This window comes from Sardina pilchardus, chromosome 3 (genome assembly GCF_963854185.1).
Source record: "Sardina pilchardus chromosome 3, fSarPil1.1, whole genome shotgun sequence".
In the NCBI taxonomy this organism is placed as follows: Eukaryota; Metazoa; Chordata; class Actinopteri; order Clupeiformes; family Clupeidae; genus Sardina; species Sardina pilchardus.
Window position 1 is genome coordinate 9,099,432 of NC_084996.1, and position 20,000 is coordinate 9,119,431.

Here is a 20,000-nt window from a genome sequence, read left to right on the forward strand (position 1 = left end):
TAGGCCTATACGTTTAGGCTTATTCTGTAGTATCCAATTGAAGACTGGTTTCTTATGCAAGGTTATGTATTGTCAAACAACAACAAAAATGTTTTAGGCTAGGCCTACTAAACAGCCTACAGTAGCTTACAGTTTTTTCCAATCGTTTACACACAATTTTGAAAACGGGGCTCTTTTTGTCTAAACATATCACACAATTAACCAAACACAACACCCAATCAGCAGAACATAACAGATTGTTAGCAAAATGAAATATTTCTGTCAAAACAATAAACACATTGATAAAACCTTATACTGTTCTCATATCACTAACACATTCTTTGAATGATTCCACACTGTCGCTATCTTATACACACCAACACAATAAATTCAAAACACATCTGTAAAAACCCTCTTCCAATATATGGATCTTATTCAGACATATTGTTTGAGAGCATTAGGATAATTTAGATGACAAAAATATTTTGATGAACCCTCATCAAGCAATGCACAAAACTGATGCTGCAGACAATATTTCTTTCTTTCACTGAACCATATGTTCAGTTACAGTGACAAGTCAATCAACAGAAAATGCCAAAATTATAGTTCTTGCTACTGTAAAGTGTAGAAAAATAAAAATCTGTACACAAACAAAAAGTACTGTACACTTACAGTCACTGAAGAAAAACTAAAGCAACAATACAAACAAGTAACAACAATACATAATACTCTAATCATCTCTCTGTCTAGCTGGATCAGGCCATAAGAGTTCACCACATCACAGGCTATGGGTGCCTCTCATTTGGGCTTTTATACGTCCTCCCTCGCTCCTCTGGCCTCGATCCTCACTGATCGACATAGTGAATGATGGGGCAAAAACAATGGGATAGTCTATCCAGTGTTAGTTATAGATCAGTGGGAACGCCCCTCGAGGATCGAGCATAACACACCTGAGTGCTGCGTTTTCAATTTTGCACATGTGTGCTTACACACCTGGTGGATGTGATTATTCAATTTGTTCATTAGTGTGGTCATTGGCAAGCCAGGGCTTTATAATGACAAGGAAGTACCTAACCATCTTTATCTGTGTCTAAGGTGTGAAAATGTGTTTTACGTTTTGACATTCACTGTGTGTAATGTTTCGCAAAAAGTGTGAAGCTGAATTTGTGCTTACTGTTGTACTACTCTGCGCAGGCGTTTTGCTTCTTAAGTGTTAAGTATTGTTAACTGTCTGTTAATCTTGATTGTAGTGTGTAAACGATTGGAAAAAACTGTAATAGCGTACACAAATGAACAGGAATATAGCTACAACCTCTATGACATTAATTTAGTTGATGTCTAAGACAAACATAGGCTAATGCAGGCTATAGGGCCTACAGCACAATACTTAGTCCTTTAACTTTACAGAGACATTTTACATTTTACAGCCTGCAGCCATCAAGACGAACTTTGCACCAGTCATCAAGCACAAAATATTTTAACCGGTGTAACAATAAAAGAACAAAATATGATTAACCGTTACCATTATTTCAAATACACGTTCTGTTCAGCATTAAAAATGTTTTGTTTTTACCTATCAATTGTTTCTGGTTTTCGTTTTCGTTCCATGAACCGGTTTAAAACCTTGCCCTGTGGTGACTAAAGCTGATATCAATGTAGGTATTTTTGCCTCCTGCTGAACAATGTATTCCAAAAGGCCTTAACAAAATTCTCACAGTCACGTGGAGACTGCTGCCAGCTGAATAGAAATGAAGTCAAGTACTTCTGCAGAAGGATAATTGCATAAGGAATCCCTAGACACACTGCGTGAAGAATGTTCTTGCACTTGGTGCTCAGCTGAAAGAACTACAATGGCTGTCCTATTTTTCCCCCGTGAAAGTAGAAGCGTAGCCAAGCAAGGAGGAAATGGGATGAGAGAAACAGTGAAAGAGTGGCCCCGCTGCACTAAAATAAGCCTCTGAAGTAAATCCATGTCAATAGATTTTTCACAATGGAAGGAGTGCCAAAAAGTTGGCCACTTTAGTGGATAATAGTTGCGCAAACAGAGTGAGTCTGTGTGTGTGTGTGTGTGTGTGTGTGTGTGTGTGTGTGTGTGTGTGTGTGTGTGTGTGTGTGTGTGTGTGAAGAGAGAAAGAGAAGGGGAGGGGTAGAGGGATGGAGAGAGAAACAGAGATGGAGGGAGAGAAGGATAGATAGAGAAATAGATAGATAGATAGATAGAAACAGAGCTTTAGTGTGTGAGGAACCAATAGAAAGAAAGGGGGATACAGAGAACAAGAGACAAAGAAAGATGGAGGAGGGATAGATAGAAAAAGGTAATGAAAGGTAATGAAAGAGAAATAGATAGAGGGAGAAAAAGGAATAGATAGATAGATAGCAAAAGAGAGAGAGAGAGCATGTTAGAACCTAAGCAGTGGCTGTCGATAGAGAGAACGAGAGTCAGTTAGTGAAAGAGAGAGAGAGTGAGTGAGTGAAAGAGAGAGAGAGGGAGAGAGAGAGTGTGTGTGTGTTAGGACCAAAGCAGTAGCTGTGGAGTCTGTGATTAGTAACGCCTGGTTCTGTTTGTCAGCTGACGGAGATATCAGGTTAAATTTAGAAAAGGTTCAGTGAGGCAAACTCAACTTATGGTGTTAGAAGACACAGCCATCCCAAAACTGTCTGCCCTCAAATTCTCACTCATATAGTTGCATTTAAGGTTGGGTTTCATGTTTTAAAAAATATATAAATTGTGTTTTGGCATAGAGAAAAATTCTACCTTGGGGTATTGAAGGAGATGGAATATTTTCAATCATCAATGTCATCACATCCCGTGATGGCATGGAAACAGATGATCAGTCTTCTCGGCTGGTGTATTGTTGTTATATGAGCCAGCTCCTGTACCCAAACAATAGTCCAAGATGAGACAAAACAGGCATGTGGAAAGTGTGATGGAAGACATGCATTATTTAAGACCACCCCTCCCTTATTTAAAGGTAGCATCTGATTCCACAACAGCCTTGAACTTTCAGCAGAGGAAGAAACAACGATGTGAATAAACAGATTTTTGTCTGACCAATCTGGTGGTAATCTTGGCTGTACAATAGCAACTACTGTACATAACTACTGTGATTCCTACTATTAAACCATAATAACAATACATTTAATTTATAAGCGCCTTACGCCTTAAGTCACCCAAGGACAATGTACAATTAAAAACATTACGCAGACAGAAGCACAAACACGGAGGACCCTGGACAATTAAAAGTTCAAGGATGTTTACACCGTATACAAACAGAGGCACAGACACAGAGGACAACTATTTACAAAACCATTCCATGATGACTACAGACAAAACCCGTCCCACGGTCTGTCTGCTGTGGCTTCAGACACAGAGATGCGTGGAGCCTTGCCATCTGTGTGTGTTTACACACTTAAATCATTACACATCACACCAGCAGCACTGTCCGCTCATGGGGCGAACACACCTGCACCGATGGCAAGGTCAGGTTTCCTTTAAGCTCTTTGTGAGGCTTGCCTCATAAATCTTTCAGGCTAGCTCATATCAGGCATCTGATGACGTGGGTATAAAACACACGTTTAATCATAGAGTGTATGTGGGGATCTGGTCACAATTTTTGACCTGACAAGGCTAGTGCTAAGTCAGGTGTTTCAGGTTTGACAAGATTCCCAGGTTTCCACAAATAGCAGATCAAAGTAAATGTCATTACCCAAGGGGGTGGCGTGTGTGTGGGGGGGGGGGGGGGGGGGGGGGGTATTCAATAGAAAATGATAGTTGGCAACCCAACCCAGTCTGTTAAATACACTGATGTGTTTGAGGATGTGGTATGGTGTGGAGAGCAGCTGTGTGTGTGTATGTGTGTGTGTGTGTGTGTGTGTGTGTGTGTGTGTATGTGTGAATGAGTGTGTGTGTGTGTGTGTGTGTTTGTGATGCGTGTGTGAGTCCCTCTGGAGTCCTTGACGCCCCTACAGAGGAGTATTAGCAGAGCTTGGTGTGCCAGAAATCAGGAGCCTGGGCCCGAGCTCATCACTGGCCGACGATGGAAGCGTCTGCCAGACCACGGCCAGCCTGCCAGCCGATCTGCTGACACTCATGTGAATCGCAGCCAAAGCATTACAACAATGGCTCCGGAGTCGGCAGCCGACACCACACACTGTACGCATGACACAATCAGCCAGCCATCCCTGGCCTTTTCCCAAGCTGCATGTGCTGCGCTGCGCTCCTGCGGATTTTCGAGTCTGGTTCCCACCCTCGCTTGTCATATGTCCCACAGCCAGAGGCCAAAAGGCACTCGTAGTGAACCAAGGCAGCATGGCTATTCACACTACACTACCTCGTCCACAAAACAGAAAACTTCAGTTGTCCCCCCGAGTGTTATTGGTTTATGGCATTCATATTAGTTTAGTTCCATGTAATTATTTGGAATGTTCCTCTTCAAATCGTACACATTGAAATGGAAGTAAATGTGGGGACACACTGTAAAAGTATAAGTGGGGGGGGACACACTTGTTAATTTATGGCTGTCTAAATCTGTGCCATAAGATAACCCAATAGCGAGTGATAAAAGTTACACAGGGACAGTTGCCATGACATCATAAAAGCGAGCTGGGCGAGTATTCCATCTTGGAATGTTTATAGCATCCTTGGGTTACTGGATGGTGTCAGCTTCCCCACGAGAAACCTCCCGCGTGCCCCCCTGCCTATTTCAGCACCCATTACACATGAGCCCAGCAATCCCTGAAAGTGCAGCTCTCGCTGGCCGGCCTCCAGCGCTCTGTCTACCTCTGACCCAAGAGTAGGGGCTGCTCGGTTCACTTCACACCCAAACAACCAGATCATCCTCATGTCACTCAAACCTCTCCACATGACCCCTCACCATTTGTTCAGCCTATGTCTGAAGGACAGCCAGCCTTAAAGGTCCAGTCCACTATTCTCATCCAATATACATTTTTTATACTGTTATACTGTGTAGGCCTGCATTTAAAAAAAGAGAGAGAGAGGCCTGGTTATGCACCTGGGGAAACATAGCATGGACCAAGCCATAGACAATTACAGCCAGTCGTCACCTTGTCTCAGGAGCGAAAAAGAGAAAGGTCTGTTTGATTGGCTGTTGAACTGAAATACCAACAACTTCCGCCGAATAATGGACTGTGATTAAGGTGGTTTTGTGACTGCCTGTTTCATCTAGATGCAAATAAAAGCCTGTCTCCAACAAACTCTGACACAAATCAGAGAGCAATGAATATGCAAACAGGGCTAGTTCATAAATGCAGAGAGGCACAAACTCTCTGATCCTCTCTCAAAGAAGAAATTAATTCATTATGAGAGCAGTGAAAGGTAGTCACAAATCTTGATAAGCCCAATAGCTGAATTGCGTGCGTTTTATAATGGCTTTGCAGCAGCAAGTTTGCCTGTCTGTGGCTGATTGTTGCTTTGTAACCTGCTGCAGCCACTGTTTCCCATGGGCAAAGCTGCCTTGGCAGAGTTTAAGAGGAGGTCTGTGGGTCATCAGACCAGAGGCCTCTTTTCTCCCAGTCATGAGGCAACCCTGCTACCTGGGTTGTCCCCAGAGACCAGACTGGAAAAAGAGCCAGACATTGAGTAGCACATCACCTTGGTCCTCTATTGGTGTTCACAGTAGGCTGTCAAGCAAAGCCGGGGTCTGTCAAAACCATCAGAGCGATCAAGCACAGTGCATGTGTTTAGCCATCAATAAAAGCCTTTCATGACTCATCAAAGCCAGTAGCCTAATCTATGCCTACTTCAGAAAAGAGAGCCTCACCTTTAAGAGTAGAACTACACCTGACTAATGAGGCAGAGAAAGGTGGGCTAATGAGGCGTACAGAGAACTATGTGGCAAGCTTGCCTCACATTATGGAATGAAGCAAACAGAGAAGACCAGCTAAAAACGTTGTTAATCTCTGACTAGGCTACTTAAACAGTTATTATTGAAGACACTGTCACTGACGCGTAACACATCTATCGTCTTCATGAGGCTTCAAAGGTAGCCTAAATAGGGTCCCTCAAAACTACTCACACCTCAGACTATCAACAGTAAATTTGGCTCGGCCTCTTTAAGGAAATATCCCAGCATTCACTGCAAATACAATAACAAACATGAAAGCCTTTCGTGCATGGGGCGAAGCAGAATTGCAGACATGCAAGTGTCCCAAGGATTCAAAAACAGTTTGGGTGGTTCGATTGAATTAAAAGATAACACAATGCCGATTAGCATTAATTAGATCGCTTTCATTACATTTCGCGGTGACAAATTACCCTGTCATGGTGAACAGTTTTGCTAGCGTAAATTGCTAAGTCTAGCTAGCCTACCTAAATGGAGATTCCGTTCGTTCGCTACTCGATTCAGTAAAACTAAAGTCTTTTTGATAGTGTCTCTGGTAAAACCATATGGCGTGCCAGATTTAAACAATCCCCGATTGCGCAAGATTCACGACTGTTGGCCGTATTAAGCAATATCAAAACAGTTTGTGACACCCTATAATTGTCATTTAATAGAATAATTGTTAACCTTGTCTGGGTAGTAGTGGCGGTTCCATCATTTTACCATTGCCCGACATGCCAGCTCGCAAGAGAAAATCGGCCTCTGTTGCTGAACACAACACTGACCTAGTAAAACGTGGGAGGCAGTCTGTGGACCAGTCAAACGGGGGCGATGCAGAACATAATTGTAAGAGTCAGTACTTTTCATGTAAAAGTAATGGTATCAAACTGGGACAAGAGTTTTTCAATCAGCCCTGTGTCTGCTTAGCCAAAGCCCTTATTGGCAAGGTGAGGAACAAGCTTTATTGTGACAGCATTTTAATATTAATTTAATAATAGCATTTTCACCCTCCACCCTCTTATACATTTCTATGACATTTCTGTACAATTACTGTACTGTTGACATTACAGCCTACATTAGCCCTACTACTACAACCCCCCATCCCCTTGTCTGGGCTGTGGTCTAACTTCACACTTGACCAATGGTTGATACCTTCATCCTATAAAACTTATCTGCACTGCTGCTATAACTCAATAATACTTTGTTTAGGCCTACTTTTCTCTTTTTTGTCCATATACTTCTAACTTCATACTTGGCCAATGACTGCCTGCCCTGTAGCCTACCCTAATTTATCCTTGCACTGCTGCTAAATTATTATATTAGCGTAGGCTACTACTTTTCTGTTATTTTTTTTACCATAACTGTTATACTATGCTTACATTTTTTATTGTCCGTATTTATTGCTGGTCACTCACTAGACTTTAACCTTGCACTGTTGGACTTATTTGCACCTTGACACACACCTCTTCCTGGATCACAGTACCAATCCTCAATACATTCATGTGCATCTTTATCTTTAGTACAAAAATATTCTGTTCTTCTTAGTGTTGATTTGTTGATTTGCTTTTTATAATCCTGTTTACATTGTAGTGTATGTTGTGTGTGGTGTCTTATGCTGCTGGGACCTTGAATTTCCCCATGCATGGGGATCAATAAAGTATATCTATCTATCTCTATCTATCAGCCTACCACCTATCAAAATATGAATGCCTTGGTCACTGATGTCATTTTGCCATTAGCCGATATGGAACTGATTTGAGAATGAAAAGTGTACCTGATTACTGGACACATACTCATGGACGTGTAAAGAAGATTAAACAAGGAAACAAATAGTCATATTTAGGTCTTTGTCGTGGCCATTCTTATCATTGGACTCAAAACATCACTTATTCGAGCTAAAAATAGATTGATGCTGGTAGTCCTTGAATCTTGAACACACTTTGAACCACCTCATGCAGAACTTGCGTGTCCTGGAAAACTCTGTAACAGCCCAAGGCAAGCAAACAAGACAAAGACATTAATTTAAATGCAAGGAGACAGTCCTCATTAGCAAGCAGTGCCACGATCCCTTAGTTTCCATTATGGTCCTTTCCGGCATAAAGAACCCTCATGTTTACGTTTTCAATTTAACAAAGCCTGGATGAGTTGGAAAAAAGTATGAAAACAGTAATCTTGTGGGATGGCATCCGGACGGAATGTTTGGCCTAATAGGTTGTGACGCTAGTGCTTCCCCCCTTGTGTGACTGTGCATTATTACAGCGAACCCACATAGCCATCACAGTGAACACACAGCAGGTGGGGACTGACTTGTGGTTTTTACACTCTGCTGGTCCTAGTAGGCCTATAGACCTATAGGGTGCCTCTCATCATGCCTCCTCGATCCTCGATGCTCGATCCTCGATGGGCGTTCCCACTGATCTATAACTAACACTGGATAGACTATCCCATTGTTTCCCCCCCATCATTCTTTATGTAGATCAGTGAGGATCGAGGCATCGAGGAGCGAGGGAGGACGTATAAACGTTGCATGAGAGGCACTCATAGACTCTAAAATGTTCTCAGCCACTCACGATAGAAAGGCCATTGCTCACATGCGCCATCTGCTGGCTGCATTGTTTTGCAACGCTCAAGGATGATGGTGTCAATTTGTATTGTATCACTTGAAATGATCTCTTATAAAGCTCAGTTGGCCTACAACAATATCGTCACCAGTCAAAATAACACAGTGTTATGAACAACACATGTTATGAAGACAAAGTGGATGCACAAACGATAAACATGCTGTGTGTGTGTGTGTGTGTGTGTGTGTGTGTGTGTGTGTGTGTGTGTGTGTGTGTGTATTTATCAGGTGCTGGTGAGGCGCTGTGCTAATGGGGAGGAGCTGAGGGGGAGAGTGGTTGAAACCGAAGCTTACCTGGGGGACGAGGACAAGGCCTCCCACTCGGCCGGCGGGAAGCGCACGGAGCGGAACCTGGCCATGTTCATGAAGCCTGGCACCATCTACGTCTACCCAATCTACGGCATCTACCTCTGCATGAACATCTCCAGCCTGGGTAAACCCGCGCACACTGGCAACTCTGCTCTGCTCTCTCGAGCCAAAGGCCATAAAATGGCAGGTTCTTTTCAATAAGGCATGTAGAATTACTGTTACACTCAAACACAAGCGAAACAAACACACACACACACACAGGTGCAGGTTACATAAGGTTCATAAAGCTCCGATGAGGTCAGCTGCTTTTGTTCTGTGTGGCATTTTCCTTTCCTGAGTGTTATTCATTAGAAAGGGCACATCAGATGTCATTAGTGAAGTATTATTGGTTTTGGAACACTTGTTTGGGAGCCACACACACACACACACACACACACTGGGAGGAAGGAGACACCATGGAGCCTGGCTCACCGCTCTGGTGCTGGTTGAGGGAGGTTCCCCCCTTCACTGTAAGGCACTTTGCTTACCTATATAACGCTATGTAAATGTCATGCCTTGACCGGTGATGGAGTGTTTTGCTTCTGTCTGCGTTTTGTTCTGCTGCGTAGGGGAGGGAGCAGCGGTGCTGCTGCGCGCGCTGGAGCCCTTGCAGGGCCACGCGGCGATGAGGAAGCTCCGAGGGGCCCGCAGGCGGGAGGGCTCGCGGCCCCTCAAGGACAAGGAGCTCTGCAACGGGCCCTCCAAACTGTGCCAGGCCCTGGACGTGCCCCGGGCCTTTGACCGCAGGGACCTGGCAGACGACCCCGAGGTGTGGCTGGAGACGAGCCCTGGGGAGGCGGCGCCGCAGGAGGCCGATCTGGTGACCTCCACGCGCATCGGCATCGAGTCCCACGGGGAGTGGGCGGCCAAGCCGCTCCGTTTCTACCTGCGCGGACATCCCTGCGTCAGCGTTCTGGACAAGAGGGCAGAGAAGCCTGCTCAACAAACTTCTGTAGAACTGACCACTGTCTCTGAGACTCTTGAGTAATCTAAGTAATAATTAAATTATTTGTCCCCCCTTTGCTAACTCCGTTTTGCGTTTCTTTTCATTAAGATGATTAAGTTTTATAATATGTAGTAGTTTAGTTTGTCTGTCATGATGAGAATGCAAAATAAATAATTCATTTAGCTGTACTGTATTGAGGTTAAGTGTGCTATAATGAACTAAATCTCACTTGATGAGATTCTTTATGTCTCAGGGATATTTCAATTTTCTCTCGAAAGTGGAGCTTTTGGTGTTCCCAACTAATACAGCCATCCTCAATAGATCAACATCCAGCTTGGCTCATTTGTACTGACCCCAAACATCACTGATGACCAATATTTCTCCGAGTATGTATCTTCAGTTACAAAGTCATGTTGGTTTATCTTTTACAACATCAGGAAAGAGCAGACCGTATCTGAGACAGTAGGCCTATGCTACATCTTGGAAGACCATCATCAACAATTCATAATGCAGCAGCATGGCTGTCTTTGATTAGCCGAAGAAGACACCTGTAACTCCTCTGTTAGTTAGTACTATTAATCTGCTTCTTAAAGCAGCCAGAAATAAATTGAAATCCCACATTCCAGCCAATAGGACACTACTGGGTCTTCACCTTGCTAGTTGGATTCTGGCCCATTCTCACTACCTGGGGTTTGACAGTAAGAAAGTAAAAAAAAAAAACAAGTCACAGAGAGGGCAGTTATCATAAGGTATTTGTTGAAAGCTGAACTATAATCAAGAAACAGCAACCTCGCGTAGTGTTATGACATCTAGTGTTCAGCGCAGAGAACTGCATTTCATTAGCGAGATCTGGACACTGAACATTAGGTCTTTCTAAAATCCACTGCAAAAGGTAAACATTTTTTAATGTAAGACATTTTCCAGACCACAAAATCAGAAGGAGGAGTATGTAGCCTCTGCCACAAAGTCATGTTGGTTCATCAAATAACTTCTTGTGTAGGCCATAGTTCTTATACAAATAAAAATGACTTGACTTGACTTTCAAAACTAGACTATTACTGTACAATGCATTGTTAGCTGGCCAACCTGCTTGTGCAGTGAGACATTACATCACATTAGGCTGATGCTTTTTAACCAACTTACAACATGGTAAAAACATTTTTCAGAGCAATTCAGCAATAAAAAATTAAAAAAAACAAAACAAAAAAAAAAAAACAAGAAGTGCATCAATGAGTGCAATTGTCTGTAGTATGCTATGAGAGGAAATTAGAGAGACCATTACAGACAATTCAGTGTTGGCTGATGGTGTAATTTCTCTGCTTTCTGTACAGAAGTGCCTATTTCAGAGAGGCTTTGCTATGACAACTGCAATGCTCCTGTGGGATGCCTGATTGTGTCCAGTCATGTTGCAGCCAGTACAATTCACAACGCGATGTTAGGTATACGACTACTGTACATGCAATACACTCTGAGATCCAGAGTTCCTTAGTGAAGATGAGAGAAGTGCACAGAAGGACAACCATCATTTCCATTTCCATTTGAGAATGATGGAAGCTGCAGTGCTCTTGGGCACTTTCAATGTTGCAGACATTGTCTTGTATCAGTCCCCAGACCTGAATTGACACAATTTTCTTAACCTTGTGGCTTGATTTCCACTCTGATATACACAATCGACTGTGAGACAGATACAGTATGTGCCTCTCCTAATAATGTCAATGTGAATTTATTTAGGCACAGGTGGACTCCAATCAAGTTCTAGAAGCATCTCAAGGACCATTGACTCAATGGATGACCGGAGCTCAATTGCAAGCGTCATAACAAAGGGTCTACATATTTATGTAAATGGAATATTTCAGTCAGTCTTTATTTCTATATACATTTACAAAACACTCCAAACAACTGCTATTTTTGTGAAGTGCTGGAGTATTTTGTGTAAATTGATAAGAGATTTTTTTTTAAGATGAGTCTGAAACTTAACAAAATGTGGACCTACCAGCTGTAGGATTGTTAGTGCTGTCCGTAAGGAGCTAGAGGAACTAATTGGCTCTACTGATGTCCTCAAGTAGGCACTTAAACTCTGGGAGTGAAGTCAACGAGGTCATCTATAGTGCTGTTGCTAGGGAAGTCTCTGTATTCCTATCAAAGCCAGTAGGTTGCCATTTAGCCTCCACTTCCAACCAGACCAGACCCATATGGCCTGTGCACCCACTATGCACCTCTAACTGCTGTCATCCATCAATCAAAAGAAAGCCTGTGGTGATGTTGATACACATTGAGACAGTCAGAGATACTGTCAGCAGACTTCTGGTACAACTCTAGCCTGGCCCGACCCAGCTAGATATTTTTTCACCCATAGATCAGTGGTTTTCAAACTGCGGGTATACCACTGGTGGTACGTAGACTCTCTGTTGTGGTACTCTGGGAGTCTCCAAGATGTTTTTAATCACTTCAAATCATATAAATAATAACAATTTTAATCTTTCTTTTAAAAAAACAAACAGTTTGTACAATATAAAATACATTTTCCAGCACCAGCTAGCATTAGTCAATTAGGTTCCACTTTACAGATGGAGACAACGTTAGGTACAACGGTATGTTGTTGATGAAGACTGGAGAGGAAAAGAAGGTGTTCAAGAACACGCTTCACCCCTTGTTATAGGCGCAAATGTATTTAATTGGCTGGGATAACATTTTGGGGATGGGGGTGAAGATGCTCCCGATATCTATGGGTGAACATGGGTAAAGTGGGACAATGGGTAAAGTGGGACAGCTAAGCTTTTTCATATATATCTCCAATGTAGTTATGACTTGTCTATTAAAACATATTGCCAAAAGATCTCTAGGATGTAAGGGGTTAAATAATATTGGCAGTGTGGGTGTGATGTCATATGCGGGGTTGTGACCAGACTACTTTCAAAGCCAGGAGCCCGAAAAACAATGATAAGTCAAATGACATAGGAATTTGAGGCAAAGTGTGTTTGTCCAGCAAATCTTAAATGTATATGTTAAGCCTACAAAGTTGTTTTCATATGTAATGTGACTACGTTAAGTATCAAAATAATGAAAAAAAAAGTCATTTATTTGATTAAATGTTTTAATTAGGGGCAAATTTCCTGCTGTCCCACTTGACCAGTATATTGGTAAAGTGGGACACACCTATATTGTCAAAGTGGGACAGTGTAATATCCAATGGGAACCATTTTTTTCATGGGAATAAAAATGGAAACATTAACATGTGTTTTATTTATTATGATTTATTATTAGTATTTAGTAGTAAAACCACTGCTGTGCCAGAAGCAAGGATAACTACAATTTGGCGCCCTCTGCCGTAAAGACATCAGAAAATATATTGTAACCTATATCTTTATCATATGATTGATACACATGCCAATGAAAAGCCAAGCGAACGCTATTGAGCTATATTAGCCTACATAGGAAAATTATTTTGGGATATTTAAAACGGCACCATACTGGATATATCCAATGGCGGTCTCATGGTCGCGACTCCTGCATATATCACGGCAGCGTATATTAATTTTGACGTTCATGTATGATTTGTTACGACACTGATTGCATGACATCTGAATCGAAACGTTGCCCTCGCCGATATACCTCCACGACATTTATTAGGAGATCGGACGACTGACTGTAAAACAGGGGGCACCCGGATTTGAACCGGGGACCTCTTGATCTGCAGTCAAATGCTCTACCACTGAGCTATACCCCCTCTCTCTTCCCCGGAGAAAGTACAAGAAATCATATCGCACTTCAATAAATAATCACCTTATGTATCTATTAAATTAAAATAGGCATATTATCATGGACTTTAATTGCGAAGAGGATTGTTCTCTGTGCACCACACGAGCCTCATAGTCAATACTGAAATTAGAAGGCCGCGCTGTAGGCTAGCCAGCAGTGTTGGGGAGGTTACTTTAGAAATGTAATGTGTTACAGTTACAAGTTACCCTGTTCAAAATGTAATAGTAGTGTAACTATTTGAATTACTTTTTCTGAGTAACGTAACTAATTACTTTTGATTACTTTTTGATTACTTTTCTGATTTTTTAATGATATATATAGTCCCCAAATCCATGCAAAGATTTCGGCCTTGGTCTACAGGCTGCCGAGCAGTTCTGTACAAGCGCACAAGGCAGCAAGGGCATTCAATGTCATGAATTAGCATCACATTTTTTGTGAGGATAATATAATGATAATCATAACACGTTTACAGGCAGGCTTGAAGGCCTACGCCGATGGCGCTGTAGACGTGATAGAGCCTATCAGAAGGTCCCGTATCAAACTATGGCTGTGGAGGGAAACAGTTCTTTTTACATACAATATTCTTTGCAAGGTTTTGCTGACAATATTGAGATGTAATTCAAATTGTAATTTTGAAAAATTTCAAAAGTACCTGTAATTGAATTACAATTTTTTCTACAGTAACTGTAATATATTACTGTTACATTTATTTTGTAATTAAATTACGTAACTCAATTACATGTAATGCGTTACTCCCCAACACTGCTAGCCAGGAACAGGAGTAGCTTGAGGAACAGCGGTTTCACGAAACAGTTTGCTTTGTTCTTTGGAATAATTGCATGAAGAGTTGTGAAGGGGAGCAGATCGACCCTACCAATTCAGTCAAAATGCATTTCTGAAGAGATTCTCCGGGGGCCGTTTGGGACAGTCAGGGAGCCATGTGAATGTTCTGACATCATATTCGCCATATTTTATGAAAACATGAGCTACAATGATGTGATGATGTTGAGGGGAAGTAGGCTATATGAATTTTACATAGAAGACGGATTCAGCTGTAGCCACAACTTCCGCATTCCTGTGCCAGTGAAGGCATTCCCGAAAATGATTTCTCGACTGAATGTTAATGCATGATTAGTCCCCCAAAACAACAGATACGGGAAATGGGTTAATACACGTGCTTGTCTGTACACATGCTACTGTTATGATAATGTAATTTAGACTTATTTACAGTTCAAATCCCTTTGGAAATCGACCGCCCTCGACTTGCTTCGTTCGTGCGCGCGTCACAACCCAGAGACGCGCGTGCTCGCGCTTTCCGCGTCTGAAATCCGTGCGCTGACAGCCAGCGGTGAAAGAACATCAACAGCCACCTCAAAGACCGGAAAATTAATTCATCATCCATACGTGAATCTGACGATCTTCAATTCTGTTTTCTTTATATGTAAATATCAAAGGCATTAGTTTTATTCTGGATTTTGCGAACTCCGATTTCCATCATGAATCCGTTGTGTAGCAGATGTAACAAAGTCGTGTACCCCACGGAAAAAGTGAATTGTCTGGACAAGGTAAGCTACTAGCTAGCAACCAAAATACATGCTAATACTAGCTGCTGTATGCTACATCTTGGTATAATTTATGATTTTGATTTTTATCATCGTGCTATAACGAACACATTCAAAGTGACACAGCAGTTCGTAATTTATCATAAAGCAAATCCTTAGTTCAAGGTAAACACGGTGAAAATGAGAGAATTGTAAGCTGGCTGGCAGACCAAGCAGGTTATTCAGCAGGAGAGTCGCTATGGAAACTTGTGGCTACTGTGACTATCGGCCGTCCATCTTGACAAACAAAATCAGTCTGTTTCTTTGTTTTTGGCGCGTTCGTTTTAGGTTGCATCTTCTTTATGTAGCTAGCGATACCTGTGTGTTATGACATAGCGAGGGAAAGTGTGTGTGGCCTGGACTGCGCTTGAACATGGCGTGGTACAGATCTGACGTGTCAGAGTCGCATACAATGGGTGGATTCAAAGCAAACCTAATCGTGGCTCTTTCCTCGGGGCAGCTAAATTGGTCTGTGAAGTGTAAACTGGAATAGAGGTTAAAACATTGTACGCACAATCTTACTGGGTACTCGGAGGAGAAGCACTAACCAGTGGCCATCAATGGTTCAGCTAAGCCCTAACCCAAACAGGCTAGCCACAAAATCGCTGTATACATTTCGACAGATGTTGACCACGTAGGCCAAGTCAGCAAGGTGGTTGCAAAGCGACTTTCTCCTTAACCTTACATTCGTGCGTCAGCAAACATTATGGCCTCAGTTGACCAGAGACTGCAAACCATTTGGCTAATGTGAACTGTTAAACATCTCTCTATCACGCTCATGGTGAACTTTCGGTCTTTCCTGCTTGTTTAGTATCTGGCACCTTCTACCTAAATATCCTGCGGCATCAAGTGTCTAGCCAGATAAGTTTTAACAGTGCTAGCTAGCTAATGCGACCTATTCTGCATAAAACGAACATAGGCTACATACCTACCAACCAACAATATCGGAACGTGTCCGAATTCGGTTCTATTTGAGGTTCCCGACAGCACAATGTCATTCATTGAATCACCTGTTCGCCCACGGGACATTAGTCGTTTACATTCATTCATTTTTGGACAAGACGTCTGATGTTCAGTTTGCCTGAGAAATGACACATGGAGGAGTTGTGATGCCGCTTACTGATGATGTAAACATCCGTGGTTCCTTTTACAGCATGCCCACTGACTGTCGAGCACGCGTGATGTGAAATGTTTTGGAATGTCATATGATGAGATGGGTTAATCTTGAGCTACCCCAGTCTGTAGCAGGGTGGGGTCTGCTAAATGTTATTGTTTGTTCTTGAATGTGTGTGGATCTGTGTGACAGGCTGGAGAAAGGGTTGCCTATCTCAAGCGATAATGCGTTTTATGGCCCTTAAGAGCGCGTTAAGGAAATCGATGACCCTGAGACAGCGTGGCTGAGACCGAGACCTTATCAGAAAACAATAAAGCCAGGCCGAGTCCAGCCCATCATTTGTTCAATGTCGGTTTAACCTGTATAAAGCCTGTAGCCTCTTCCTGGATCTTGTTACATATGGGTCACCTTATATGGTAATGATGTAACTGAAAGGGATGCAGTGTTAGTGACTAATTTGTTAGTTATTCATTTTGGAGGAGAGGGTTTTGTGTGTGTGTGTGTGTGTGTGTGTGTGTGTGTGTGTGTGTGTGTGTGTGTGTGTGTGTGTGCGCACACGCATGTGCATATGTGCGTGCGTGTGTCCTTGCACATTCTTGGAGAACGCCCATTTTAAACAAACCTCACAGCTGAGGTGTGCCAAGCTGTGTGTGCACTCAAGCAAACACACACCCAGTGGCCAGAGGCAGGCTCACAACTCATACAGAGGCCCACACAGCACAGAGGTTAGCTTAGACACACACACACACACACACACACACACACACACATATACACACCCTGAGAGCTGAGGATGCACATACATATGGACACATTATCTAGAGAGGTTGGGAGAAACAAGACTCTAAACAGGAAGGTATAGACTGGAATTGAAGGAATGTAGAGTGATAAGGAAGAGGTAGAGAAAAGGAGAGCTAGTAATTGGATAGGAATTGCAGAAAGGCAGGGTGGAAGAATGATAGAGGGATGTTGAAAAGGACAGATGAAGGAGAAGCGGAGAACAGCATTAGAAGAGCGGATCTAATGATGAAAGAGGGAAGTGGGCCTGGCATCATTCTTTCATTCCACCTCAGTGCTCCTGTCCCTTGTCTGTCAGGCAAACAGGGCTGACAAGAAGATGCCCCCACACACACACACACACACTTCACACACACACACACACACACACACACACACACACACACACACACACACACACACACACACACACACACACACACACACACTCACACACTCAGTGAACAGTTAGGGCACCACTCACTGCAGGATAAACCTAGCTATGGTGGGTTGTGGACAGCAAGACTGGTGAACTGGGTGCATTTGCTGTTATGGCCTGCCTAGTAAAGCTGCTTTGTTAGTGTGTGTGTGTGTGTGTGTGTGTGTGTGTGTGTGTGTGTGTGTTCCCCCAGCGCATTCCTGCATAAGGTGAAGTCAGAGTAGAGGTAGACATGTCGTGGCTAGACTCAGGCTGTGCTTGGAGGTTTTGTGCCCAAACCCTCTGCGCGGCCTGAGCATTGGTGTTTCCCTACGGGCGAGTCTCTTTCACTTCCACTCTCTCTTCACTCCCACATTTGGTTAATGATTCCCTCATACATGGATCCAATGGCCTCTGATAACATTGCAGCTGATTTGCACACGTACTAGAGACACACCCGCTGTCTTCGCTGAGTTTAGCCTCTATTTATGTCTCTGTTTATTCAGACATAACCCCTAGCTATTTGTAATGCTTTGGGATAAGCACACACTCAAACGGTCACACAGTGATGCACATAGTTGTGTGCACAAACACATACACACATGCATGCACACACATCTTTTCATGTATGAAAGCACAATCGTTCTGTAGTTTTGAGTGTGCAGCTGAACGTCTATGCGTGCTTCAGTATAGACATGGAAGACTTGTGGTGGCAGCCATATTTAGCTGTGTCTTTGGAGGTCTCTTCAGCAGCTGGGTGGTACTCTGTAATTTCTGGATAGATATGTCATTCTGAGGATGTGTCCTTGTTTTATCACAGTAACGGCCCCTCCTAAATCTTCCCTACTGTAGGATAGTATGACAGAGGTCTATAGGCTGGTTTACTGCTCTGCTTTGGCCCTTTACCTTCAGGGATCTGTTTTAACTGTAGAGGCTTTGCTCCATGAAACTCTGGAGAAAGGCCACTGGCACATGTTCTCAAGTTGATGCCATGTTCCCTTGTACAGCGGAACACGTGCATTCTCCTATTCTCATGCTGGCACACGTATAAGACAAATATATCAGAAGTGGCTCGTTATGGTTAACCTTGAAGACAAACAAAGGGTTTTTGGGCTGGAATGTAGGGTAGCGGGTCAGGTCGGTACAGTGGAGTGTGTCTCTGTGAGTCAATGTTGACTCTGGAGATAAAGGATCAAAGTCCCCTCCTGTTCGGCGCATAGTTTCCCTACAAGCTGAGAGAGAAGTTCTTGAAGGCAAAAGGGCGGCATGCATTGCAGACACACTCACACAAGTTAATGCACAACACACGCACATACACATGTTGGGTGGGAATGACTTTGCCGTCAAATTCATTAGATATTAAGTCTGGAAAAAGTGGTGTGTGTGTGTGTGTCAGTCAACATTAAATGGCCTTCCATACAGCTTCATATACTGGTTTGTGTGTGTGTAATGCAATGTTGTAATAAAAAAGGCTTGTGGTCACTGACATCAGACATCTCTCTCTCTCTTTTTCAGTACTGGCATAAAGGATGCTTCAGCTGCGAGGTCTGCAAAATGACTCTCAACATGAAGAACTACAAAGGCTTTGAAAAGAAACCCTACTGTAATGCGTAAGTGCCTCTCATTTAGAGGAAGAAAGGACATAACTCTGTCTGTTACTTTGTTCTTTCTCTCTCTCTCTCTCTCTCTTTCTCTCTCCCTGCCTCTTTAATGTGATGGTGCAAACTGTAAAATGTGTTTTAGTGGTGTAATTGTGTGAGGAAAGTTAGATGGTAATTTGATAAAGGAGTCTTAAATCTCTCCCTCTCTCTCTTGATCTCTCTCTCTCTCTCTCTCTCTCCCTCTCTCACTCTGTCTTGTTTCATTTTTAATTCTCTTGCTTTCTTTTTCATTTCCTTTTTTTGTTTTTGTTTCTCCCAAGCACTCCGTAGCAGCCTATGGTTTATTGAAAGCTACGTTGCGTGGGAATTCTCACGGTCACACGCATGCGTGCACACAAACACACCCTCACTCGGAACAATCCTAGTCCATCGAGGAAGGTTAACTGAGGAGGGAAATTCCACAAGTTTTTCTGAAATGACACAAAAAGGCGGCACTGACTCTTCCCACAAAACACGTGGACATTTACTCTGGAATCTCCCTCAACTTCCCGTTTCTGTGATCCATTGTCGGCATTTGCAAGCAGCACGTGCCCGTTCAAAGCTACTTTGTGCCCAGGGGTCCACATGGAGAGACTCTAGCTAGCCGTGTCACACCCCCCCACTGCCACAACCTGTCATTATGTACGTAGTCGTCCAGTGGAGGGGCATGTGAAGCCAAGGAAGCTCCACGCCAAAAGCCTGAGTGCTCCTGTGGACTCTGAACTATCCCTCTGGACTCTCCCCCTCTGGGAGGCCGCTGCGCAAAATGTTGCACTTTGTTCCCCTAGGTGCCGTTTAGAGCAGAGGACCGCACCTATTATGAAGAAGTGCACATGTGTTTAGACTCCAATTAAGGTCTAATGAGGCCTTTGTTTTGAATTAGAAAGCCAACAGTCCTGCCATATTGTTCAGTCATGTGGACGCAGATTGCACTATCTCTCCCGTTTCAAAGCCTGGT

At 43.1% G+C, this 20,000-nt stretch overlaps 2 protein-coding genes and 1 non-coding gene across 4 annotated transcripts in view; 2 read left to right on the top strand and 1 right to left on the bottom strand.

The window, feature by feature from the left end:
- Positions 1 to 6,089: 6,089 nt before the first annotated feature.
- On the top strand, positions 6,090 to 9,804 carry mpg (N-methylpurine DNA glycosylase). 2 transcript variants are annotated; one of them, XM_062531662.1, is made up of 3 exons: positions 6,090 to 6,766; positions 8,668 to 8,872; positions 9,357 to 9,804. In XM_062531662.1, the coding sequence occupies exons 1-3, from the start codon at positions 6,554 to 6,556 to the stop codon at positions 9,773 to 9,775; spliced, it is 837 nt and encodes a 278-aa protein (XP_062387646.1). In that variant the 5' UTR covers positions 6,090 to 6,553; the 3' UTR covers positions 9,776 to 9,804. The 2 variants fall into 2 exon arrangements, with proteins under 2 accessions (XP_062387646.1, XP_062387647.1); XM_062531663.1 differs by having other exon boundaries at positions 6,090 to 6,665.
- Positions 9,805 to 13,388: 3,584 nt separating this feature from the next.
- Positions 13,389 to 13,460, bottom strand: trnac-gca (transfer RNA cysteine (anticodon GCA)). The gene has a single exon. It is a non-coding gene; the product is annotated as a tRNA-Cys (tRNA).
- Positions 13,461 to 14,802: 1,342 nt separating this feature from the next.
- Positions 14,803 to 20,000, top strand: part of lasp1 (LIM and SH3 protein 1) — a 16,402-nt gene continuing 11,204 nt past the window's right edge. Inside the window, exons 1-2 of the mRNA XM_062531664.1 lie at positions 14,803 to 15,057; positions 18,918 to 19,012. Of these exons, the coding sequence (XP_062387648.1) occupies positions 14,989 to 15,057; positions 18,918 to 19,012 (164 nt within the window). The 5' untranslated portion in view covers positions 14,803 to 14,988. The remainder of the gene's footprint in view (positions 15,058 to 18,917; positions 19,013 to 20,000) is intronic.

Bases quoted from the DNA above. Each gene is read 5' to 3' on its own strand.
- mpg (XM_062531662.1), top strand. From the start codon at position 6,554: ATGCCAGCTCGCAAGAGAAAATCGGCCTCTGTTGCTGAACACAACACT. The intron at 6,767-8,667 runs GTGAGGAACAAG...TGTATTTATCAG, and splicing joins CCAAAGCCCTTATTGGCAAG to GTGCTGGTGAGGCGCTGTGC. The intron at 8,873-9,356 runs GTAAACCCGCGC...TCTGCTGCGTAG, and splicing joins CATGAACATCTCCAGCCTGG to GGGAGGGAGCAGCGGTGCTG.